The sequence below is a fragment of the Monodelphis domestica genome, chromosome 5, assembly GCF_027887165.1.
Source record: "Monodelphis domestica isolate mMonDom1 chromosome 5, mMonDom1.pri, whole genome shotgun sequence".
Taxonomy (NCBI): domain Eukaryota; kingdom Metazoa; phylum Chordata; class Mammalia; order Didelphimorphia; family Didelphidae; genus Monodelphis; species Monodelphis domestica.
The window spans coordinates 159,919,586-159,946,734 of record NC_077231.1 but is presented as its reverse complement, the minus strand read 5'-3'; the positions used below and the strand labels follow the sequence as shown (position 1 = coordinate 159,946,734).

The 27,149-nt window shown below is 32.5% G+C and overlaps 1 protein-coding gene across 1 annotated transcript in view; it reads right to left on the bottom strand.

Moving 5' to 3' along the window:
* The window catches only part of LOC103100696 (protocadherin Fat 4), a 166,332-nt gene that overhangs the window by 83,869 nt on the left and 55,314 nt on the right, over positions 1-27,149 (bottom strand). Inside the window, exons 3-8 of the mRNA XM_007504022.3 lie at positions 25,054-25,241; positions 23,904-24,074; positions 21,271-21,365; positions 17,576-17,698; positions 11,381-11,484; positions 9,028-9,173 (exon numbers count right to left, since the gene is read on the bottom strand). Of these exons, the coding sequence (XP_007504084.2) occupies positions 9,028-9,173; positions 11,381-11,484; positions 17,576-17,698; positions 21,271-21,365; positions 23,904-24,074; positions 25,054-25,241 (827 nt within the window). The remainder of the gene's footprint in view (positions 1-9,027; positions 9,174-11,380; positions 11,485-17,575; positions 17,699-21,270; positions 21,366-23,903; positions 24,075-25,053; positions 25,242-27,149) is intronic.

Here is a 27,149-nt window from a genome sequence, read left to right as displayed (position 1 = left end):
ATCAGAGGAGAAACATAGAGCTCAGGGTGCGGGCCAATGTTGCAGCAGCAGAGACACTCCATATTGCCCCAACCTCTGGAGGTTTTGGCCCCAGGGCACATCCAGCAACCCAGCCAGACTTAATCCCATCAAAGCCTCCAGAGGAGAGGGAAGCTCAAGCTCCAATACCCCTCCCACACAAACTGCACTGAGAGATTCACTGACAAAATTCCAAGGGTTAAAGAAGAAAGAAAAGCCCAAAACCACAGAAAAAAAAGAAAGAAAGAAAATGAGAAGAGCAAGAGCTCAGGCAACACAAGGGAGTAAAGAAGGGATAAATATAAGCAAACAACAGAAAAAGAGAAAAGAAATGACAATTGACAGCTTCTATAAAGGAAATGAACAAAGAACAAACAGAACAGAGAAGGACAAGGGAACTCCAAGCAAAAAAACTAGAAAACCCAGCAAATTGGATACAGGATCTGGAAGAACTCAAAATACAATTCAAAACACAATTAAGAGAAGCTGAAGACAATTTTAAAAGCAAGATAAGTCATCTGGAAACAGAAAACAGTGTCTTAAAAGCTAAAATTAATCAGCATGAAAATGAGGCAAAGGAAATGAAAGAGGAGGCAAAGGAGATGAAAGATGACCTCAAAAGAAAATCAGACCACAAGGAGAAGGATGACCAAAAAAACAGGGATAAAATCTAGTCTTTAAGAACCAGAATACAGCAATTAGAAGCAAGCAATTCACAAAGCACTATAAAATGAAACCAAAGGATTAAAAAATTGAGGAAAATATGAAGCAACTCATTCCCAAAACAGAAGATTTAGAAAATTGTTCCAGGAGAGACAACTTAAGAATAATTAGTCTACCAGAAGACCATGAAAAAAGAAAAATCCTGGACATCATACTATAGGAAATTATCCAAGAAAACTGCCATGATATTCTAGAACAAGATGGAAAAGTGGAGATTGAAAGAATCCACAGATCACCTCCTGTACTTAGTCCCCAACTGACAATACCCAGGTATGTTATTGCCGAATTCAAGAACTATTAGATCAAGGAAAAAATATTACAAGCTGCTAAGAAGAAGCCATTCAGGTACATGGAACCACAGTTAGGATAACAAAGGATCTGGCTGCATCTACACTGAAGGACCGAAAGGCATGGGATATAATATTCCAGAAAGCAAGGGAACTAGGTATACAACCAAGAATCAACTACCCAGCAAAACTGACTATATTCCTGGAGTGGAGACTATGGCCATTTAACAAAATAGAAGAATTCCAAGCATTTGTAAAGAAAAGATCAGACCAGAACAGAAAATTTGATGCCCAAGCACAGAACTAAAGAGAATCACCAAAAGGTAATTTAAAAAGTGGTAAAAAAAATCATAACAAAACAAAAAAACAACTTTTTTTAAGAGACCAAATAAGTTAATATGATATGTATCCCTATAAGAAAAGAGGTCATTGGTAACTCTTTAAAATTGTTATTATCATCTGGGCAACTAGAAGAATTACACTTAGAGGGAACAGTGACAAACTGTATAGGATGAAATACCAAAACATAAATATGTATATAAATATTTTATGCATAAATACATATATGTGCATAAATACATATATACATACAACTAGAGCTAAAAAAGAGATTAATACTAAAATAAATGGGAAAAGAAACAAAAGAGGATAAATTTGTATCTCACAAAGTGGTTCATGGCAGGAGGGGGGGAAACATCAATACACTGGAAGGATAAAAAATTTGGAGATAGTAAATACTCAGCTCTTACATGCATTGAAATTGACTCAAAGAAGGAAGAACAATTGAATCCATTGAGGCACTAAATTGATTTACACCATATAGGGAAGTACAAGAGTAACAAATGGACCAGTGGGGAGGGAAGCAGTACAAAGGAGGGAGAAGGAGGGACTGTATAGAAAATAAGGGGGGGGATAAGAAGGGAGGGGGTCGAAAGGGAAGTAAAATAAGGGTGGAAATTAGGGGGACTGATTAAAAACAAAACATTGGCATAGAAGTAAGTAGTGAAAGAAGAAAAGGAAGGACTAGGAGTAGGAGTGAAAATGCTGGGAAATACACAGCTGGTAATCATAACTCTAAATGTGAATGGAATGAATTCACCCATAAAACACAAGGGGATAGCAGAGTGGATTAGAATCCAAAGCCCTACCATATGCTGTCTACAAGAAACACACATGAGTAAGGCAGACACACATAGGGTAAAAGTAAGAGGATGGAGATAAACTATTGGGCATCAACTGATAAAAATAAGGCAGGAGTCAAAATCATGATATCTGACAAAGCCAAAGTAAAAATAAGTCTAGTTAAAAGAGATAGGAAAGGTAATTACATCCTGATAAAAGGCAGTATAGACAATGATGATCTGTACTCAACATGTACACACCAAATGGCATAGCATCCAAATTTCTCAAGGAGAAACTAGTGGAGCTCAAGGATGAAATAGATAGAAAAAGTATACTGGTGGGAGATCTGAATCTTCCTCTATCAGAACTAGATAAATCAAACCAAAAAAATAAATGAGAAAGATGGAAGAGAAGTGAATGAAATCTTAGAAAATTTAAAGTTAGTAGATATTTGGAGAAAAATAAACAGGGACAAAAAGAATACACCTTCTTTTCAGCGGCACATGGTACATTAAAAAAAATTGACCATGTATTAGGGCATAAAAACATTGCAAACAAGTGAAAAAGAGCAGAAATAATAAATGCAACCTTCTCAGATCACAATGCAATGAAAATGATAATTAGTAAGAGTATATATTGAGGTAAATCAAAAATTAATTGGAAATTAAACAATATGATTCTCCAAAACCAGTTAAAGAACAAATCATAGAAATAATAACTTCATTGAAGAAAATGACAATGATGAGACATCCTTTCAAAACCTATGGAATGAGGCCAAAGCAGTACTCAGGGGAAAATTTATATCCTTGAGTTCAAATATTAACAAATTAGTGAGGGCAGAGGTCAATGAATTGGGCATGCAAATTAAAAAACTAGAAAGTGAACAAATTAAAAACACTCAGATGAAGACTAAATTAGAGATCCTAAAAATCAAAGGAGAAATTAGTAAAGTTGAAAGTCAAAGAACTATTGATTTAATAAATATGGGTAGAAGCTGGTACTTTGAAAAAACAAATAAAATAGAAAAAGTACTTGTCAATCTTATTGAAAAAGGAAAGAAGAAAACCAAATTGATAGTATCCAACATAAAAAGGGAGACCTTGCCTCTAATGAAGAGGAAATTAAGGCAATCATTAAAAATTTTCATGCCCAATTATTTGGCAAAAATATAGCAATCTAGGTGATATGGATGAATATTTACAAAAAATATAAATAGCCTAGACTAACAGAGGAAGAAATAGACTACCTAAACAACCTCATATCAGAAAACAAAATTGAACAAGCCATCAAAGAACTCCCTAAGGAAAAAATCCCCTGGTCCAGAAGGACTCACAAATGAATTCTATCAAACGTTCAAAGAACAACTTATCCTAGTATTATACAAACTATTTGACAGAATAAGCAAAGAAGGAGTTCTACCAAATTTCTTTTATGACACAAAATGTTACTGATTCCAAAGTCAAGTGGGTCAAAAACAGAAGACCAATCTCCTTAATGAATATAGATGCAAAAATCTTAAAAAGGATACTAGCAAAAAGGTTCCAGCAAGGCTTCATGAGGGTTATTCACTATGACCAGGTGGAATTCATACCAGGAATGCAAAGATGGTTCAATATTAGGAAAACCATCCACATAATTGACCATATTAACAAGCAAACTAATAAAAATCACATGATTATCTCAATAGATACAGAAAAAGTCTTTGACATAATACAACATTCATTCCTGTTGAAAACACTAGAAAGCAAAGGAATAGAAGGGCCTTTCCTAAAAATAATAAGCAGTATATATCTAAAGCCATCAGCAAACATAATCTACAATGGAGACAAACTAGAAGCCTTCCCAATAAGATCAGGAGTGAAACAAGGATGCCCAATATTACCTCTATTATTTAACATTGTACTAGAAACACTAGTTGTAGCAATTAGAGAAAAAAAGGTAATTGAAGGTATTAAAATAGGCAATGAGGAGACCAAGCTATCACTGTTTGCAGATGATATGATGGTCTACTTAAAGAACCCCAGAGAATCAACCAAAAAGCTAGTGAAAATAATCAACAATTTTAGCAAAGTTGCAGGACATAAAATAAACCAACATAAGTCATCAGCATTTCTATATATTTCCAACACATCTCAGCAGCAAGAATGAGAAAGAGAAATTCCATTTAAAATCACCCTAGACAATATCAAATGCATAGAAATCTATCTGCTGAGACAAACACAGGAACTATATTAACCCACTACAAAACATTCTCCAAACAATAAAAACTAGATCTAAACAATTGGAAAAACATAGACTGTTCATGGGTTTTGGTCGAGCTAACATAATAAAAATGACCATCCTACTGGAATTAATTTACTTATTTAGTGCTATGCCCATCGAACCACCAAGAAATTGTTTTACTGAATTAGAAAAAACCATAACAAAGTTCATTTGGATGAACCAAAGATCAAGGATATCCAGGTAAATAATGAAAAAAAAATGCGAAGGAAGGAGGCCTTGCAATTCCATATCTCAAACTATAATATAAAGCAGTGGTAATCAAAACAATTTGGTACTGGCTAATATACAGAAAGGAGGATCAGTGGAATAGACTTGGATTAAGTGACCTCAGCAAGACAGTCTATGACAAGCCCAAAGATCCCAGCTTTTGGGACCAAAACCCACTATTTGACAAAAACTGCTAGGAAAACTGGAAGACAGTATGGGAGAGATTAGGTTTGGACCAAAATCTCACACCCTACACCAAGATCAACTCAGAATGGGTGAATGACATGAATATAAAGAAGGAAACTATAAGCAAATTAGGTAAACATAGAATAGTATACATGTCAGATCTTTGGGAAAGGAACAACTTTGAAACCAAGCAAGACTTAGAAAGAGTCACAAAATGCAAAATAAATAGTTTTGACTACATCAAATTAAAAAGTTTTTGTACAAACAAAACCAATGTAACTAAAATTAGAAGGAAAGCAACAAATTGGGAAACAATCTTCATAACAAAAACCTCTGACAAAGGTCTAATTACTCAAATTTATAAAGAGCTAAACCAGTTGTATAAAAAATCAAGCCATTCTCCAATTGAAAAATGGGCAAGGGAAATGAATAGGCAATTTTCAGTTAAAGAAATCAAAACTATCAATAAGCAAATGAAAAAGTGTTCTAAATCTCTTATAATCAGAGAGATGCAAATCAAAACAACTCTGAGGTATCACCTCACACCTAAGAGATTGGCTAAAATGACAGCAGAGGAAAGTAGTGAATGCTGGAGGGGATGTGGCAAAGTTGGGACATTAATGCATTGCTGGTGGAGTTGTGAATTGATCCAACCATTCTGAAGGGCAATTTGGAACTATGCCCAAAGGGTGATAAAAGACTGTATGCCCTTTGATCCAGCCATAGCACTGCTGGGTTTGTACCCCAAAGAGATAATAATCAAAAAGACTTGTAAAAGAATATTCATAGCTGCACTCTTTGTAGTGGCAAAAAATTGGGAAATGAGGATATAACTTCAATTAGGGAATGACTGATTATGGTATATGTTGGTGATGGAATACTATTGTGTTCAAAGGGATAAAAAAAGTGGAGGAATTCCATGGGGACTGGAACAACTTCCAGGAATTGATGAAGAGTGAAAGGAGCAGAACCAAGAGAACAATGTACACAGAGACTGATACACTGTGTATCCAATGTAATGGACTTCTCCATTAGTGGCAATGCAGTGTTCCTGAACAACTTGGAGGGAACTATGAGAAAAAAGTATCTACATCCAGAGGAAACACTGTGGGAGTAAAAACACAGAAGAAAAACAACTGCTTGAATACATGGATTGAGGGGATATGGCTGGGGATGTGGACTCTGAATGAACATCCTAATGCAAACACCAACAACATGGAAATAGGTTCTGATCAAGGACACATGTAATACCCAATGAAATTGCACATCAGCTGCGGGAAGGGAGGGTAGGGGAGGGAGGGAAATAATGTTATTCTTGTAACCAAGGAATAATGTTCTAAATTGACTAAATAAATTAATTAAAAAAATAAATATTGTTAAACTTGAGAATATGATGAAAAAAATAAAAGCTGTTTCTTTAAACTGCACAAAAAAAAAGAAATTTTTGGAGTTCCATTACTTAAGATAAGCTTTATAAATTTTGTCCTAAGGTATTATTTAGTTTTATAGTTGACTAATTCTATGATCTTTCATTTATATTTCATTTTTTCTATTGGTTCTTTTCTTTCTCATATTTTTATAATTCATATGAGCAAGTTATTTTTTCTATAACTACTTACAGTATAGAACTTGCTAATTTCTTCTAGATTTACCTCCTTTTTCTTTATCCATAATATTTCTGTTTAGGGTTTGATGTTTTCTTATGTTTTCTCATGTGTCCCACTTGAGTTTCTCATTTAAGTTTTTAAACCAAGATCAATTTCTATCCATCCTGCCTTCTTTAGTGGCATGTTCATTTCCTAATTATTCTTAATTTCAATTCCATAGGTTCCTGCCATTGACTTTCATTTCTCTAGATGTCTGCATGCAGAGCAATGACATACTTCAATATCCCTGCTCAATATTCTGTAATTAGCTGTATCCATTTAGGGCTATGTTAGGCCTCCATGCTCCACTGCAGCCTCATTTTAGACAAGATTCTGTTTCACCTCTTTGTTTAGTTGCTGTTTTAGGCTTTTGTTCTTGCTGAGGCTTTCATGGTTGAGGATTTTGTGGCTCTCTGTCCCAACAAGTACTTTATGGTCCTGGTGTTTCTGTGGGATTCTCTGCATTAAGGTGTGCTGTTATGTGTTTCAGAATTCTTAAAGTAGGTTTATTTAGATTTTCCAAAACCTTCCAATGCACTCAATTTAGCAGCACATATACTAAAACAAAATCACTCAATGCTTTTGTCTGTCTCTAGTTCTAAGCTCAACAAGATTGATGTATACTTCAGATCTCTTGATCATTATTCAATATCACCCTTTTTTAAAAATTCATTTTTGGAATATATGTGAGAAAGCTAGGTTCTTTTATTGTTTTTCATACCATCATCTTAGTTTGTTGTTCCTTTCATTTGGTTTTATTTTAAGGGAAAAATCATTGAGCTCAATTAGACAACTATTAAGACAATGATACAAATAAGACACTGTGTTGCTGCTGGATTTACAAAGATACTAACTTTGCCCTCAAAGAATTTACACTCTGCTTGGGATGATCCAACATGCATATAAGTAAAGTATATACAAAAGAATAGGTAAAATTACTAGACAAAATAATTTCAATGGAATAACTTTGAATTTACAAGAACTTGTCCCTTCTCCAAAAGATAATTAGTCAAGGAGTTTGAAAAACTAATTTTCAATATAAAAAGCACAAATGATCCACATCAACTTCAAAAGTATTCAAAATGACTAATCAGCAAAATGCAACTTAAAACAACTATGAGGTGTTACCTTTGTAAACCTTAAAATTTCTTAGACTTATGAATGTTGGAAATTTCACACTCAGCAAAATTGCAAATATGGTAAAAGATGACACAATTCAACACTAATGAAAATTCAGGATAACAGACATGCAGTTCACTGTTAGTATTTTAAAGTGGTTTGACTATTTTTTTCAATCAATAGTTGATTATATAATAAATAGTAGAATAAAATGCAAATCCCATGACTTAGATGTTATATTTTAACATTATATCTTGAGCAGGGTAGGAATAAGGTGAAAGGATGCATCTATACAAAAATATTTGTAACAAACTATTGAGGAATAAATCGATAAACTCTACTACGTTGAGATCCACATAATTGAAAAGGATTTAAAAGTTCCTCATATACCTAAACAAGAATTATTAAAACTGTACCAAAAGTCAATTATGGAGTTAATATTTAAAGACTTCAAATGAAGGGAGTCTAACGATACCCCAAATGCCCAGTTCTCCTTTGGAGCATCACTAATTATTAGGAAGTGCTTGCTTAGGTAAAAGCTCAATTTGACTCTGCAGTTTTTTGTTGCTCTTTGTTCTTCCCTTTGGTTTACAAATAGAACAAGCCTCATGCCTCATCCATATGATAGCCCTTCAAAAACTTCAAGTGTGTTAGCATATCTTGGGGAGAAAGCAACGAAGTCTTCTTTTTCCAGGCTCAACATATTTAGTCCCCTCAATGAATTTTAGATGATGTGAACACAGAAACTTTAATATTTATCTTGCTGTAAGGAATAACAACTATAACAATTACCCAAAAAGTAAAGACATATGATATGAAATGATACAGTGTGAAAAAAAATCCTAACCAAAAGAACAACATACCCAGTGATTTCAACTAGCTAAAAGGAATCAGTGCCAAACAGCTGCAAACCACGAGGTAAATGCAATGCACTATAGTGATGATACCTTGTTAAAAGTCACATGGTTATTGTTTTTAAATATAATGGCAAATAATAGAGAAGTAAACACATGATTATTTGATTCATGTTTCATTGAACAATTTAAAATATTGCTCTTAATTGATTATGGAGACTAGATTTTATAAGTGAATGTTTCTTTTCTCTATGCTATGATTGGTGTTATTGAAGGAAAAGAAATATTTTGAAGATTGTTATAAAAGGAACATAAGAATTTTGAAAGATGGACATGAGGAGGAACTGTATGTTCAGGCTACTAATAAGTGTCTAACCTATTCACTCTTTTGCCATTTTTATGCAACTTTCCTAGTTGCTGCTTTTACTTTTGCCCTTTTTACATTTAGTTTCATTTTGAAAGGGGTGGGGGAATTTACTAATACTCTCTCTTAGGGGGAAGTAGAAATAAGTTATTTGTCCATATTATTTTTAGATTCTGAACATTTTACTGAAATAAGTTAAAAGCATATAAAAACCTTACCAGGGTCCAAACCAAACACTGTCTGTTGAGTTTTAAAAGAATAAGTGATGTTGCTATCTTCATCTAGATCTGTAGCTTTTGCTCTTGCGATAATATCTCCAACAGATTTTTTCTCAGTCACATTAATGGAATCGAAAGGAAATGATCTAAACCAAAGAAAATCATTTGCTGGTGAATGAAAAATGTTGAGGATGCAAGTTCAGGCACATGCATTTGCCAAGTTATGGATGTCTGCAAAACCTCATTGAGATTTGTGATGATACCACCCTCCTCTTTTCTGGTATTTAAACTTCTTCAAAAACTATTCAAGTTCTTGAGAAAATCCATCTGTGGTGCAAGGTTGCTTTCTTTTTTGTAGGTGCTTTAACTCTCCCAAACTATTTAGTCTCTGGCTATATTAAAATGACATCAAATACCTAGATAAAATATAAAATATACCAGAGAAGTATTCAAATTATTTGTCTCGATATGTCTTAAAGCACGATCTAAATGTATTATTAGCATTTTACAGAACAGCCAGCATTTAATGTTTGGTACATCCAACAACTAAATCAAACTTTTAGTTTCCATCTAAATTTCTGGCATCATATAGACATGCCCAAATTGACAACTTATTAGAGCAAAAGTATCTGCAAATTCTCCATCTTAAAATGCCTAGTTATCCTTTGCATCTATGCAAATCCCTCTTTTTCTTCAAAGCTCTTGATCAAGGTCAACCTCTTCAAAGCAGCCTCATTGATTACTATCACCCACAGTGCTCACACTATAAATTCAACTTTTATTTTAGGTATCATTAATTGGGCATTTAATCACACTCTGCTCCCGTTTCAAATATTGTTGACATACATAAAATTTAGAGAAGTAAAGTACTGTAGTTTAATGAGTAGAGGACTAACCTCAGGTTCAAATAGATTAAGTTCTAGTCCTATCTCTCAATCACACTGGTTCTGGGACCATGGTTGTCACTTAACTTTTCATTGTCTTAAGCAATTCGCACAGCAGACTATAGCTTGTTTAATCCTTCAAATGTTTTGTATGTCTGAGAGTTAAGAATGCTTTTTACTTTTAAATATAAAAGCAAAAGTTAGATTTATGCTAGAGAATTAAGTTATTAATAAATTGTCAATATGCAAAGGTGAAGGAAGTTTTCACAAAGGATGTTTGATGATAGAACAAACTTGGAGATCATATATAATACATGCACACATCTTATATTGTTTAACTTTTCATGTGCATATATCTGCTATTATTTCTTCCTTGCTTCCTTCTTCCCATCTAAATACCCAGTTAACTCTCCCTGTCTCCCCACCCCCACCCCCTCTAGAGAAATCATCATTTGGCAAAAGCTATTATGTATGTATAAAAATATGTCTTATTCATTTTATTTATTAGTTCATTCTCTACAGGTGGACCTAAAAGTCATTTCTCAAAAGATATTTCTGTTGCTGTATATAATTTCTCTTGGTTCTACTAATTTCATTTTTCAAGTATGTCATAAAGGTCTTTCTATGTTTTTCAAAATTAATCTGTTTGTCATTTTTTACTAGACTAGACTGGAGGATAAGCTATATTTACACAATGTTTTATTATCCAAAGTACTTAGCATAGTATAAGTAAGTATTCAAAAATATTTATTGAATTAATACAGACATTTGTTCAGTAGAATTTTCAGAATCATAGATTCAGAGCTAGAAGGATCACTGGATATTGAGACGAGTCACTTCTTTTAACAATTAAGGAAACTAAGGAATAAAGAAGATAAATCCTTTGCTTTTGTTCATATAGTGTCTGAGGTAAGATCTGAACAGAGGTCTTCCTGATTTAAAGTCCAGCATTCCCTCTACTATGCCTTAATCCCTGTATAATTAGTGAAACCACCATAAATGCATACTAGTCCAGAACACCACAGCAAATTGAACTATTGAATTGAGATAATAATTGCTTAATTGATGCAATCTTTTCTTTCTTTTGGACTTTTGGGGTATTGCCTGGGTTACCTGAGGCAAATTATTTGAACTCTCTAAATTTGTCTTTCATCATCCTGTACCCAAAAAATCTTCCATTTGTTTTAGTTATATTTAAGAGGTAATCATATACTTGCAATATGCCTTTTGGTGAAGAGGATATAAAAACAAAAATGAAAGCAGTTGCTTCCTTCAAGAATTTGGCATTCTACTGTATTATAGAATTGTGACCTAGAAAACCATTGATAAGAAATTCTCTCTCTCTCATGAATGTGTTTATGATAGCACAGTAATGTAAAATAGTAACTATTTTCAGCAATCAGTTAATAATGTTGAAATATGACCATTAATTGATCTTGTAAAAATTAAAAGGAAGTAGATCTTCTTACTCAAATTGAGGCTTTTCATCATTTATATTTCTGATCATGATAGTCAGTGTTCCTTGGCAGAACAGACCTGTGGTGTCAGTTGCCCTTAATGCAAGTTGGAATACCTATTTAAAAAAAAAAAAGAAGAGAAAACTTTTTAGGAAAATCTGGTAATGTATGAATTTGTTAAAGATCTTTCATCTATTGGGAATCAGACATGTCAATATTTCTGCAGCTGCCTTTTCAGTCAGCTCTGCCCTTTTGGCTTTTGGACAGTTGAAAGAAATACAACCATTCTCTTCTAAATGTAGTTAACTAGGTTAGTTATAAATTTCAGAATCACCTAATTTGATACACCATTAAATTTCACTCAAAGATCTGTATGCCTTGGCAGTGTGCCCTGAAAAGAGATGAAACTGGACAAGAAAGGGAATGAATTCCAGATTCAGTCATAAACTCAAACTAGTCTGTGTTCAAAAGATTGGCAAAGCAGAATGGTTGATGTCAACTTCCACAAAGGGGCCAGCTTTATGAGGAGACAGAACAGGTGGTCACCTATGTGATATGATTTGAGAAGTTCTAAAAATGTTCCCACTCCCTTAATAATATCTTTGCTATTAGCCTATTACAGGCCTTAAAATTATATGGATAATAGGATCATTTCCTTGCTTTAGAAAGGATTCTATCATGTTCTATTTTGAAATGCAAATTCCACAAGAATAGCATATTGAGTCATTCACACCTTAAGCTCAATTAGTGTATCAGTTGTTTTTTCCCCCCTCTTAAAATAACAAAAACTTAGATAACTGCTTTCTTTTATCTCATAAAACATAGCACAACTTCTCATCCTTTCATTGACAAAATCTCAAATCCAGAGATTGAATAGTTTAAAACAGTCACTTCTATTTTTGGTCTATTTATCTTAATTTACCTTACCATAGCTTCTGAACACTAATGAAATCATTTTCTCAAATACTACCAATGATCTTTTTGGCCAAAGTCTCTACAACATAATATTAAGGACCATCACCTTTGAATATACTGATTCCACTCCTGATCTCTTCTACTGACATAGCTCTGCCCAACACTACGAGTATGAATAACTCTTAATTATGTATCTTCAACCTTTTCCTTTAACCAGAACTGAAATTCCATATTTTCCATTACCTATAATGTGACTTTTTAAGTTCAGATGTCTTGCCATCATCCCAAAATTAATGTGAATGTATGCATTCAGTATTCCTCTACAAAACCAGTTCTCTGAATCTCTCATCCGTTAAGTGATAAGAATGGCAGCCTGTCTGATAAATTCAATTATAATCAGTATCTCCAGTAGTAATCTGAACTAATTCCCCAGTTTCTTACCATTTACAAAAGCAACATAGCCTAAAGGTATCCCTAAACAGAGCTTTCTACTATTTAAGGAACACAGCAATAATACTTATTTCTTTTTTGCCAATATTACATAGGCTGGCACAGAAATTAGAAAAAATTGACTATATATTAGAACTAGGGTGGGAAAAAGCGAATCCATTTTACAGAACAGAGAAAAACCAGTTCGTTTTTCAACCTCATCTACAAACGTCCATGCTGCAAAGTATCAGTATTGCTACTCTCCCATAATCCTGCTTAGATAGAAAGATTCCAAAAATCATGATAATCAATATCACTGTTTTTGGAAGATGGATAGATAAGATCACCAACATCAGAATCTTGGAGTTTGTTATTCCAGGATAAAGGACAACTGATGAAAACAAGCTCCAGCTATGCTCCCTGTGTGCTGCTTGTTCTTCCTCTATCATGTGCTTATTGACCTGACATTCTCTTACTTAATTTTTTACTAACAGTATAGCCCTAACAATAGACTGAATCTTCTAGATGAAGACTTGAATAATTAATAGAGGGATTCATGACCAGTTATATAGTTATTTAGGTGGTGAATGTTTTGGTAATGGCAACTCAAGATTCAAAGAAAAACTTAGTGGCCCTCAGGACTATGATTCCACAATGGGGTAGTGATAGAATATGGAAAGTGAGACAGAGTATTATAGAAATCACATATTCTTGGGTTAACCTACAAACATTAACTATTGGCAGTGTAAATAATGAATTTTTGTACAAAAGCCAAATGCATTGGCATACAACTGAAAGAACTCAGTCATATTGATATTGACATTTATTATTATCATAATAAATGCAAATTAAAGATAATACAGGCTGCAATAGAATGGAAGTATGACTCATGGACTCCCTTTGGAGAAAGAAACAAAGAAGCTAGCAGATGTGGTTTCTTCCCCTCAGAGGATGTATCATTTCATGACACTCTTGGAAAGATCACTTTGCAGTGATAGTGAACACAAGTCAAAATATCAAGCAAAGAAAACTAAATATCATTGTAGTCTCTGCACCAATATTGACTGCAAATGAACAAGTTTTAAAAGTTAGGCAGAGAACTTGAGATCTTCCATACTGATATTAATGGGATGATGGGCCCAGGGGAAGAAAACAACACCCCCAAAAGTTGGAAAATACAGGTCAAATTTAAGAAACAAAAAGACTAACATTCTTATAGATATTATGGAAGCTTCATATCTATGTTTCAAAATTTTTTTCAGGAAGAAAGTGATAAGCAACAGATGTCATCACAATGAATAAAAGTAATTATTTTTACAGGGGAAAAAGACATCTAATTTCTGATATGGGAAAAATAAGAAGTTGTTTGCATGTAAGCAAATCATCTACTAGTCAGGCCAAAAAATTTATATCCATGTCAAATTAGAAGGGATAAAATTGTAATGAAAACACTACATAAAAGTATAACTGCTTTAATCTGACCTTTGAACCATCAATATAAAATAAGAAATTAAAAGGATGAATGATTAAATAAAAGGAACCTGATCACTTACAATGAGACTATCCTTTCATTAAAAGGTTTATTACCATTTTTTGCAAAAAAGTCCATAAACAACATTAGTCAGCAAACACTTGATTTTCTTGCCAAGTTCAAAGAGATGGAAGCCAGGGGCAATTTCAAAGACAAAATAATTGATAAATAGTATGATGGAAGATTATAAGCAATATCACCTGATAATATAGTAAAACATAATAGAAGCAAAATAAAGTTTGAGAACCATCTATTCAAAGTGTCAGAAAATGATCATTAAAAATTACATAGGCATGTAAATAAAAGGATACCTATATAAATCACATTGTCCTATGAGGAGTCATAGATGAAACTGGAAAGAGAACAAAAAGTATAAACAAAATGGAACAAATATGTTGGTGTTTCTATCACAATCTATTTTATTTGTGACAGTATAACTAACTGCCAATTTTGGAATCTGGAGTACTATTTTGTGTTTAAGTCAAAATGATTGGTGCAGGAGAAAATAAAATTTGGAAGAACCACTCGACCAAAGTCTCTAAATCCTAAGGAAATCTTTGCTAGAAAATGAAACATTCTTAAAAATGTTGAGTGATCTTTTTGTAAGATATCTTGGGGAGTTGATATTAAACATTTCAAAAGATAACAAATGCAACCCACAATTCATCAATAATCATCCATTCAAGTAGTATAATACATTTTATGAGAATAATATAATTTGTAAGAATGATCAATGAGCATGCCTTGGAAACCTTTTTTTCTCCAAAATTTAGGTTCAGTACATTCAACTGGAGGTCTTTCTTAATCGAAAGCTGCTATTTGCCTCCCTCAGAAGACAACTTTTTACTTAATTTGAATAGATTCTGCATATACTGTATTAATATATTTGTATGCCCAGATATAAAGTAAACTCATTGAGATCAGATTATTATTTTTTGTGAACTTGGTATCTAGATAGTGCCTGGTATATGCTATAGTAAGCAATTACTAAATATTTAAAAAAATGATGTAGCTAGATGGTGTGGTGGATACAGTGCTGTATCTGGAGACAGGAAGAGCTGAGTTTTCATTTGACTATGGATACTTATAAACTGTGAGACCCTTGACAAGTGACTTAACACTGCTTCAGTTCCCTCAACTGCAAAGTGATGATAATGATCCTACCTTACAGGATTTTTGTAAGGATCAAATGAGATACCACAAGAAAAGCACTTAGCACAGTTACTGAAACATCAATGCTTATTTCATTCTCCTCCTATTTGCTGTTTATTTGATTGAATGGTAATAAGAGTAAATTATGAAAATATGAGAAGAGATCCAACAGTTTTTGCAAGTAGCAGATGCTATCATTATGAAAGAAAAAGAGTATTCAGCATCGTGCTATATGTATTATTTATTAATTACTCCAAGATCCATCCAGCTATCCTCTATTTCCTGCAGTCCATGACCTTTCCCATGGACATCTTTGCATACCACTGTCAGATGATATTCTTAAATCATTATATAGTGGAGTGGCCATCGGAAACCTGAGCATTATACTGTTCTACCACTAATTATCTTGTTTTTTCATTGCCAAACTTACTATCAGTTTTTAAATTCTATGACTGTAGATGTCTTAACCATGACTACCATCATGTCAGTCTGCCTAATCATGATTCTATGTCTATTAAATACAAATCCTCCACATGGCTTCCTAAACCCCCTAGAATCTAGCTTCATTCCAGCCATCCAAACATAATTCGAATTATTCCTTTTCAAATGCTCTCTCATCCCATGAGTCAGATTTTCTCATCCACCTTATATCCTATATGCTATCTGTGACTTTGTTTCCCCTAATAGCCTGTCTGTTCATTATTTCATTGCCTAAATAAATACTGATAGGGTATCCACTATGTGTAAGCCACTATTCTAAGGGCCCTGATGAAATAAAAAATGCAAAAGATATAGTTCCTGCCTTCCAGGAACATTTGAGCTATTATAACAGGGATAAAAGTATGATTAAAACAAACAAAAATAAATGTGAACAAATCAGAATATTACAGTTGTTTGGTGATAGATATTCATATTTGAAGAATCAGTTCATCTTTCCACTACCATATTATCTTTTCTCACCCTTCAAAGCTTTAAGTTGAGTTTTAGTCAATATCATATAATTTTGCATTTAACCAAACCACAATTATTCATTGTATGTCACTTTTGTCTCATCAACTTGCTTCAGAGCTTCAATGTAGGATTGTCTTATACTTCTTTTAAAATTACCATAGTTTTAATTGCATAGCAATGTGGGCAGTATGTAGCTAGAGAGAGCATGCTCACATTGGAGTTTGGAATTCACAGATTTGAATGTGGTCTCTAATATGATTTTCTGGGTTGTTGTAGCAAAGTCACTTGAAGTCTCTGAGCCTCACTTATCTCATCAGGATATATATATATATACATATATATATATATATATATATGTGTGTGTGTGTGTGTATATATATATATATAACTATGCAGTTATACATGGATTACTGTCAGATTTAAATGTTATTAATATAGTATAAATAAATGTAGCATTTATTGCTAAAAGTAACAATACCCAAATACACACCAAAGTAATTTGCTCCATTGTTAGATACAATATAAATACAATATTTTATATATTATACATATATAATATAAATGTAAAATATTTTAAAATGTATTTTAAGATTTTCAAAACATTTACCTACATTAGTAATGTATTAGGATGAAAAGCAGTTTACCATCCTTTATACAAATTTCATATATTAAGTGCTTCATAATTATGATAGTTCTAAGCAACAGAGTACTTAAATGATTGGTTTTATTAGTCAAAGATAAGGCAACAAAGTGAATATCTAGAAATAAATGTTTTAGTCCTTGATAAACTACACAAGTATATAAGTATATGAAAATGAAGAAATCTCTTCTATTTTGGCATGTATTTGGAGTTCTGTCCTGACTTATTTTTAGTGTCAGCAGAACTAGCATTGTTTCCATTTTCCACATTTCACAAGATCATAAATCTAAGGTCCTCAAAAGTCAAATGATCCAACCTCCTCATTTTATAGATGAGGAAACTGAGGACCAAGGAGATTAGGTAAATACAGAACTTGTGACTCCAAAACCACCACCATCCTTTTCATTCTATCATACTACTCCCCTTAATAAGAGTTGATTAGTAATGTTATTTTAAAATAAGGTGTTTCTTTTTCTTTTAAGTTCACTTTCTTGAAAAGGGAAAGTATCAAAATAATTTTAAAACTTCGTGAAAAAAGAATACTTTAAAATAATAAAAAAGGATCCAAATAAATTTGTTTTTTAATTACATGATATCCTGCATCAAAGTCCAGAGATTGTTCAGATCTCAGGCTAACAATACCAGTTACAGAATCCACACCAAAGCAATTTGCTCCATTCTTGGGTCCAGAAGATTGTGTTTCAATTGAATACTATAAAAGGAAAAAAGTAATACATATATTACTCACCATCAAAGGAATGGAAAAGTATTGTAGTGTATTTAGATAGAATGTCTGAGGAATGTTTAGACAATGTTATCATTTTCAAACTAATTAATTTTAGTCTTTGGTTTGTTAGTTTGATTAGTTAACTGAGCAATAGGCTTAAAATGTTTGAGAAAATAATCAGAAATAATATTTCAAATATTTTCAATATAAATAGAATACTTTCAAGTATTGATATAAGTATGGAACAAGTAATTAGTACTTTTATCTATGACTCTATGCAAAAATATTTCTAATCAACATAAAATCAATTCAGAGTTGGAGGGGATCCCAGGTATGTCAGTCTAATTTCCTATCAACTTTTGAATCACCTTTAGCACATCCTACATAAATGACTATCTAGCTTCTGAATAAACAAAATGTCACATTATTTAAGTATCTCAGATGACAAACTATTCAATTATGGAATGCCTCAAATTGTTAGAAAGTTGTTTTGTTGTTGTTGTTTTGTAGAGGGAGGCAAAATCCTAGTTTTACCCTTTGAATGAAATAATTTTAACCTATCTTTCATACAAAAGTCCTGCAAACTGAAGTTAAAAGACATAAGATGGAATACCAAAACTCTGACTATTTTCAAATAGCAGAAGTTTAAATATCAAGATATTATGTTTGCATTCTACAATTTGATAAATAGTGATAGGATACAAACAGGAAGAACTCTGATAATGAAATTAAAATTAGAACCATGTGAAAAAAATGTTCCAAATCATTATTGATTGGAGAAATGCAAATTCAAACAACTCTGAGATACAGCTCGTACCTATGAGATTGATTTCAATGATGAAAAAGTACAATGCTAAATGTTGGAGAAGATGTAGGAAAATTGGGACATATACACTATTGGTGGATCTGTGAAATGATTAAATTATTCTGGAAAGTAATATAGAACCACACCCAAAAAGTCATAAAACTATTCATACCCTTTGATGACTACTGAGTCTGTATCTCAATACTGCTGTTGGATCTGTGTCCCAAAGAGACAAGATATAAGGGGGGGATGATATTGTACAATTCTATTTTAGCAGCTCTTTTGATAGTGACAAAGATCTGGAAAATGAAAAGTTATCAATTGGTGAATGGTTGAACAAGTTGTGGTATGTGGTTATAATGGAATACTATTGTGGCATAAGAAATGATAAACAGGAGGAGTTAAGAAAAACCTGGAAAGACTTTATATGAACTGATGCAAAGTGAAGATAGCAGAACCAAGAGTATACAGTATCAGAAATATTGTATGATGATCAACTGTGAAGGACTAAACTATTATCAGCAAAACAAAGTACCCAGATAACCCCCCAAAATAATAAATGCTATCCACAGTCAAAAAAGGAACTATTGGAGTCTGATTGCAGATCAAAGAAGGCTCCATTTTACTTTAATGCCTTCATGAGGTTTTTTTTTTTAATTGTATTGTGATATGTGTCTTTTGTCACAGTATGGGGAATATGAAAATATGTTTTGTATGAAAGTACTGATATAACCTGAATTGGACTATTTACCACCTTGAGGAGGGGGCAGGACAGGAGGGAAATAATCTGAATTGCAAAATGTCAGAAACAATTGTAAAAAGGTGCTTAAATTGTTTTTAGGTGTAATTGGGAGGGGAAAAGAAAGTTTAAAAAAAGATAGTCTTTGTCCTCATCCATGAGTTCCCTATTTTGGTTAAAAGATAAGTCTAGCTCCTGTCCTTTCCTGGCAAAATTGTTTTCAGGCAAGTCCTAAATATTTGAAACCTATAAATAATGCTTCTGTATGACCCAATAGTTTTAATATTTCTTTTCATGTTTGAAAATAGATCTACATTTAAATATGTTTAAAGGGAACTATATTGATTGGTAAGAACCTATCATAGAATGTTCCAGATAGGATAAATGACATGTCTTAAGTCACAAAGCTAGTTAATGATGAGGCTAGTATTAGAACTCATTTCACAACTATGAACACAGTGCATTTTCATAATTTTTTAATGTTCCATAAACATGCCTCTACAATGAGAGTAAGAATACAATCAAATTTAAAAATTTTATGGGTTTTCATAAATGCCTGCTATAGGAGGATACCAGAAGCTGAATCACTTTCATAGTCAAGAAGATGTAGTTTCAAGTCTTGGCTTTGTCATATCCTGTTTAAGTGTATTAAACAAGTCAATTAATATCTAGGCAAGACTCTATGACTATAGATTGCATTAAAATTATGAAAACCTGTATTATTTAGAGGGAACTTCCTCACTGGAACTTTCTTCTACCAAAAAAAATCACAATTCAAAGACTTTACCATAACCTCTTCTATGACCTAATGACTTATTTAGGCCATTTGTATTTTTTACCCTTCTGTTTTTTCATTGCTTAGCTCCTGCCTCCTAAAGTGTCAAACACTCAATTAATTAATTAATGCTTTGTTTATAAATGTTTAATGGGAAAAAAAGTACTGGATATGTAGCCTGACCACCTCCATTCAAATCTTTTTTTCTGCAGTTGACTTCAGGAAAACATTTAACTTCCAAGTGCCTTGGTAAATGAGGGAATGGACAAGGTAACACCTCAGGTCCCTTACAGTTTTTGTTTGAAAATACATCTACACTTAAATATAATTCAAGGAAACTACAAGAATTGGGAAGAACCTATCACAGAATGAACCAGATAGAATAAATGATTTGCCTTAAGTCATATAGCTACTTGATGACAATGCCTAAAACTCAAGTTTCACAACTATGAATGTAGTGTATTTTATGACTTTTTAATGCCCTGTGAATATAAATTTAAAGCCCTGTGAATATAAATTAATTCATATTATGGGAATTATAAAAATACTAGTGTTCTATTATTTTTGTGAGTGCTGAAAATGAACAGATGTGAGAGAGTAGTATTTCCTAGTCCAATAAAGTACTAACAATATTTGATCATACTTGATAGGGGAGTTCTACTTCCCAGACCTCCAAAAGATTTTGCAACGATAAGTTATGAGATATTCAAGGACATAATTTTCATACAATTTTAAAATTGGAAAGGGGATCATCACAGATAATATACCTGTATGTGGGAAGCTGTCATATTTTAAAAAATAAATTAATAATAACATAAAGTAAAATAAATGAGACAATTAAACCACTAGAAATGGAAAGGTAAAGACAAGATCTCTATCTTGACTCAGCATCAAACTATATTTTTTTCTAATTGGAAAAATTATTACACCACTTCCTTCAAAACATCAAAGAAATGTCATCTTCTAATAGTGTTTCTTCCCATTTTAGTATGGAAAGTGGAAAAAGAATCTTACTCTGATTTCTTCCTCAGCAGATTCATAAGGGACTCTTGGCTCATCACTTTCTCAAACTAAATCTTTTCAAACTGAATGTTACCAATCAGAAATACAAACTAAGGACTTCATCCTTCAAGAATTGCTGATGCTTTGCAATTCATTTTTAAAAATACCATTGAGTCACAGTACTATATTTGAACTGCATAACCTAATTCTCACAGCACCACTCACACATATAGTACCTTTAGTCTACCATTATCTTCAATGTCTTCATCTGTGGCCATTACTCTGTAGATGGACTGAAATAATGGGTAATTCTCATCAATAGCTATAGTAGCTGTAAAGTAAAAATAAATACCTGTTATTACATTTTAATATTATGCACTTAGTAGCACTGCATGAAATAATATTTTATTCTAATTTTGAGTTCAATTAGTTTTTAATTTTAAAAGGATCCTAAAGAATTGATTACTTTTACTTTTTTTAGATCAATGACTATAGAAATTTCTAAAAAGAGTATAGAAAAAATAACATTTCATGAATAGTTTCTTTAATACCAATGTCTTCCCATTCCCCCAAACTCAGAACTTAAGTGTCATTCTCAACTCCTCACTATTTTCACTTCCTGTATCCAATTTGTTGCCAGGCCCTTTCAATTTCACCCTTGCAACATCTCTCCAATATGTCTCCTCTTCTTTGATACTGGCATCACCTTGGTACAGGTGCTTATCTCTGTATGCCTGATCTCTTCTTACTGCTGGTTGTTCTGCCTGCCTCAAATCTCTTGCCACTTACAGTTTCACAGCTGCCAAAGAAATCTTCCTTAAGCATGACCCATCATATCTCCAAGTCACCTATTGAATCTGTTTATTCAATAAACGATCAATAACAATAAACAAGTGCCTCTTTTTGAAGGATAAAATACAAAATCCTCTGCAATTTCAGACCCTTTTAAACCTTGCTCTTCTTCCCTTCCATCTTCTTACTGCAAACACCCTCCAACACACTCACACACACACACACATGCACACATTCTCCTTTCTTATTTCTATCTCTAGATTTTCCTGGCTTCCTTCAAGTACCAGCTAAAACCTACTTACAACAGGAATCCTTCCCAATCACTCTTTAATTCTAGTGCCTTCCCTCTGTTGATTAGATTCTATTTATATGATGTATATAGGTTGTTTGCATGTTGTTTCCTTCATGAATTTGTGAACTCTTTTAGTTCAGGGAATGAAAGATTTTATAATTTTAACAAATAATAATAATAAAATCAAATGGATAATGAGACAATTAGAGGGATAAAACAACTTTCACTTGTAATTAACTGAAATTAATAGATTTTTAAACTTACATCCAAAGGTGTTCAAGGATTTTTTTGAATTATAGATGGAAGGTAGGGTAAAAACAACTTTGAAAGATTTAGGAACGCTGAGCAATATGATAATTAATCACAATTCTATGGTATTAAAAATGAAACATCCTACCACAAAATAGTGATGATCTCACACAACAGATTGAGATTTTTTTGACCTGGTGAATATAGTAATTTGTTTTCCTTCATTATATATGTTTGTAAGAGGTTTTGTTCTTTTGTGGTTTTTTTTTTTGGCTTGTGTATTTGTTTTCTGTTTTTTCCCCCATTGGGATAAGAAAGAAGGATAATAGGAAGAAATTATATATGTATAAAAAAACAATAAAATTTAATTTAAAAAACATAAGAAGTAGGGGAGGATTAAAAGGATTGGCATATAGGACGGAAGGGGAAAAGTCATATGGAACTTCAACTCTATTGCACTATAAGAAGTAATCCAATCCACAAGCATTTTTAAATTTTTGCTGTGTGTCTGGCACTGTGCTAGGGGACAAAAAGACAGAACTGAAATAGTCCCTTCTCTTAAGAAGTTTACATTCTATTAGGGGAGATAGATGTGTACATTAAAATGAATATGTAAAAAAAAACAAGGTAAATTGGGAATAGGAGGACACTAACATCTGAGAGAGTCAGTAAAAACTTCTTTAGAAGTGAAGCCATACAGAGAACCATAGCTATTGAAAAGAAAGGCAAGAGCTGCATCTTCCCAGATATCCCTTCTTCCCAACTCATTAAGATGAACAGTCTTTGACTAGGCTTTTCTCTAAATATACTCACTTTGAATGAAATGAATTTTAGCCTTATGTCTGCAATTATTGATGTTACACAAATGTACCAAATTTATATCTCAAGGCCTGACCACTGACCTTACCTTCCAGACCTATATCTCTGTCTAAAGGAAAATGTCCAAATACCGCCAAAAACAACACATGCAAAGCTAACCATTTTTTCCTGGAAAAAGTGTCCCTCCATTTAACTTCACTATTGCTACCAAAGTCACTATCACATTCAGTTTTTCAGGAATACTTAAAATTTCTGACTCTCTCAAAAAATCAGATGCCAAATTCTACAAAATTCTCTCTTTCCTACCCCTACTTTTCATTTATACATTGTCTTCTTCCATTAGATCTGAGTTGAAGGGGACTCTGATTTAGTCCAATCCCATTTATCAACCATATATATAAATTGATTTTTTATTTCAATATGATTTTTACATTTCATCTTCACAAATCCTCTCCTCCTCTGCATTCTGTGCCCCATTTTTTATACTACAGAAGGATTCCTACTGTTCTCTTCTATGCCTCAGTTTCCAACCTCAGGGGTATAGACTGGGAATCCTAATTATAAACATATATTTTAAGCCTAGATATTATGAATTTCTCACTACCTCCAAAATTTCTGTTTTCTTGCTCAAATGTCTCAGTATCCTACCTGAATTAGTCATCTCTAAGATTCCCCATTCTAGATATCTATTGAAAAAAAAAAAGTTTTATTCTTTACCTGTTCCAGAAGAAAACTGAGGATCAACAGAACAGTCTGGCTGTTCAGGTAAATCAATAATATTGATTGTCAAAACATGCCTCTTACTTCCTCCTGTGTCAACTATCAACAGGAACCTTCTTGGATCCATCTCAAAATTAAAGATTTTGGTACTTGTGATCACACCAGAATCTGAGAAATACAGAAACAGCCCTTTTTTATACTTAATATAGAGATAATTTGCCCTTTTTAGACATAAGAGGGAAAATAGATAGCTACTAAGTCAATCCCATTATTTTAGAGGTAAGTAAACTGAGGTCCATAGAGGTTATATAATTGATCCATTTTACATCATAAAACAAACAAAATATAAGCAGAAACATGAATCCACAAAGCTCTCAAGGAAAACATTAATTCAAAATTCTTTGGCTTTATTATATCATCTTTTCAGAGTATTCCCTCCAAAACTGTAGTTCTAACAGATAGAGGAATGATCCATTGCTGCCAAAATTGGTAACCAATATTTAAAATTTTTTAAGTTATTATTTAATTCTATATTCAAAGACTATGATTATTTAATAAATAGTTGTCACTTAACTTTTATCTAAAATAAAAGTAGGTATTCCTCAAATGTAATTAGATTTAAGGACATTTGGGGAATCCTTTATTTCTTTAGAGAGAAAAAAATCCTCATTTTCTTCTTTATTCTATATTATCTAATTGACCAAAGGACAAAATCACAGAGTATCATGTTGCCTCCATTCTTTTGTCTTCTCCTGCTGGAACTTTTAAACATTTCACCTAATTCCTTTCTTCCTTTTCATTTTTTTATCCTTTCTTTCCATCTTGAAATCCATACTATGTATTGGTTTTAAGGTAGAAGAGTGGTAAAGGCTAGTCAATGGGAGAAAAGTAAATTGCGCATGGTCATATAGATAGAAAGTGTCTGAGGTCACATTTGAACCCAGGACCTCTGATCTCCAGGCCTAGCTCCCTAGCTACTGGGTCACCAAGCTACCCCTTCCTTCCTGCTTTTCATCAAAGGCAGAAATGTAGTGTTGCATTTTTGAAACCATCACTCAAATGAGTTGTGACTAAAGTACACACATAGGGAAGTAAATAGAACAACAATTATACTATGAGTAGTAATTGAAGTAGTTAAAATTCATACCTGAATTAATTATAAACTCATTTGTTTTATTCAAAAAATGATAAGCATCTGGTTTTCCAACTACATCTTTGTCATAAGCTCTGCTTAGTTGTGTCCCAGGAGGCATATTTTCAGGCAAATTCACAGGATTAATTAAAATCTGGATTTCTGTTGCAACCCTAAGAATCACTGAACATAACAAGAAAAATCTTGTGTACAGTTGTCCAAAACTTTCATAAAAATTAATTTCTATTGTTTGCTTCAAAGAAAACTAGATTTTTTTTACTAAAAACAAAATAATAAAACTCAGTTTGTGCAAATGTTAATCATTATCCAATTCCAAAGTTAGTCGATTTTCACTAATATTTTAGAGTTATAATAGATATCAGAACAGATATGTTAATGGGTATTAGGTTCAACAGCCCAATTTAGCAATGCTTTTGAAAACAAATGTAGTCAGTAAACTGGGGAAGAGAAGATTATGGGGCCCATTTTTATAAAGAACTTAGTGTAAGGTGGTAAAAAAATTCGAATGCCAACATAGGATAAGATTTTGGGGTTTTTTTTCAAGAATAAAATTAGTATTTTGTGATTATAACATATAATTAACTATAATTAAAAACTTGTTTAGCTGTGTTTCTTCTACTTCTGAGTCTACAAATATACACATAAAATCATGCAAATATCAATCTTTTATGTTCAAATTCACAAGATCTCTTTAAATTATCACATATAGGCCCTCTAGTATAATCATCAATGACTTCTTTTTTTCTTTTAATGTTCCATTCAACAGGTTTTAATCTAAAGGACTTCTAAATTTAATAGATAGGGAAAATAAAATCCAAAAAGTGTATCACAACATATATCTAGATGCTAAAGAATCAAAACATATTAACCTATGTTTATGTCCTTTTAGTAAATTCTACATTCCTATTACTTTTTTAAAAGTAACTAATGATTGAAATATGTTATATTCTCATATGAAAGAATTCTTCAGTGTTATAGAATATAGCCCAATAATACTACCATGTATTAAATACTAATTACTAATCTTATACTTCCAAGGCATTTTAATTATTTTTAAATATTTTAAGAAATTCATTCATATCTATTAGTAAATTACTTCAAAATATTTAAGCACATTAATATGAAAAAATTTATCTTAATTTTAAAATGCAAATCCATCATTTTTTTCCAAGACTATATTATGAATTACAAATCTTAATTTTTGAAAACTAAACCTAAACTTACCTGAGCATATTAAAAGAGCCCTGAAGATGTACATGTTCAGACTTTCTGAAATCATCTACTGCTTACAAGGACAATGTTTTCCTAACAGATTGTTTCATTTTACTTGTACTTAGTTAATCTCTTTTCAAATTAAGCCAACAAGTCAACATGTTTTTGCCCAGTAGTAAATCTAGTTACTTTCCCCCCACCTCCAAATAACTATAAGCATGGATCTTATTTCCGTTGCTAGGTTGTTGTTGTTTTTTCCAACTATAGGTGGTGAAGATGGTTTTCAATAATGTCAGGAATATTATATAGCTGTAAATTAATAAATGATGATTTCAGATTTGAGTTTTAGAATTTGATATTTTTATAATTAGTGGCTGGGGTCTGGTGGAAGAGATGGATGAGTTTTTCATTTAACTAGTGTTAAACTGATTTTTTTCAAGTCATAGATTTATAGATTCATGTATAGAACTAAAAGGAACCCTATAGATTATTTAATCCAATTCCCTAATTTTAGAGATGAAAAAACCAGCTCAAAAAAGTTATCCAAAGTCACATAGACAGTAAGTCCTGAATTCTGAATCCAAATTTTATGCCTCCAAATTCCATGCCCTTTGAACTGTTAAAATAAATGTTTTGTTAAGTGAAAAGGAGTACAATTTTTAAAATTCTGAATACATGTTTAAATACATGTAACAATGATCATAAGTTCTGATTCCACGGGGAAGGATGCATTTTTTGTCACAATCGATTAACCACTGAGCCGGGAAAAGCAACTCATTCAGTCAACTTTTAAAATGACTGATTCTCTGTTTTTCTGATACTGTCTCTGTCCTTGTCTCTCTTCCTCCTACTCTGTCCCCCAACCCCACACTTCCAGT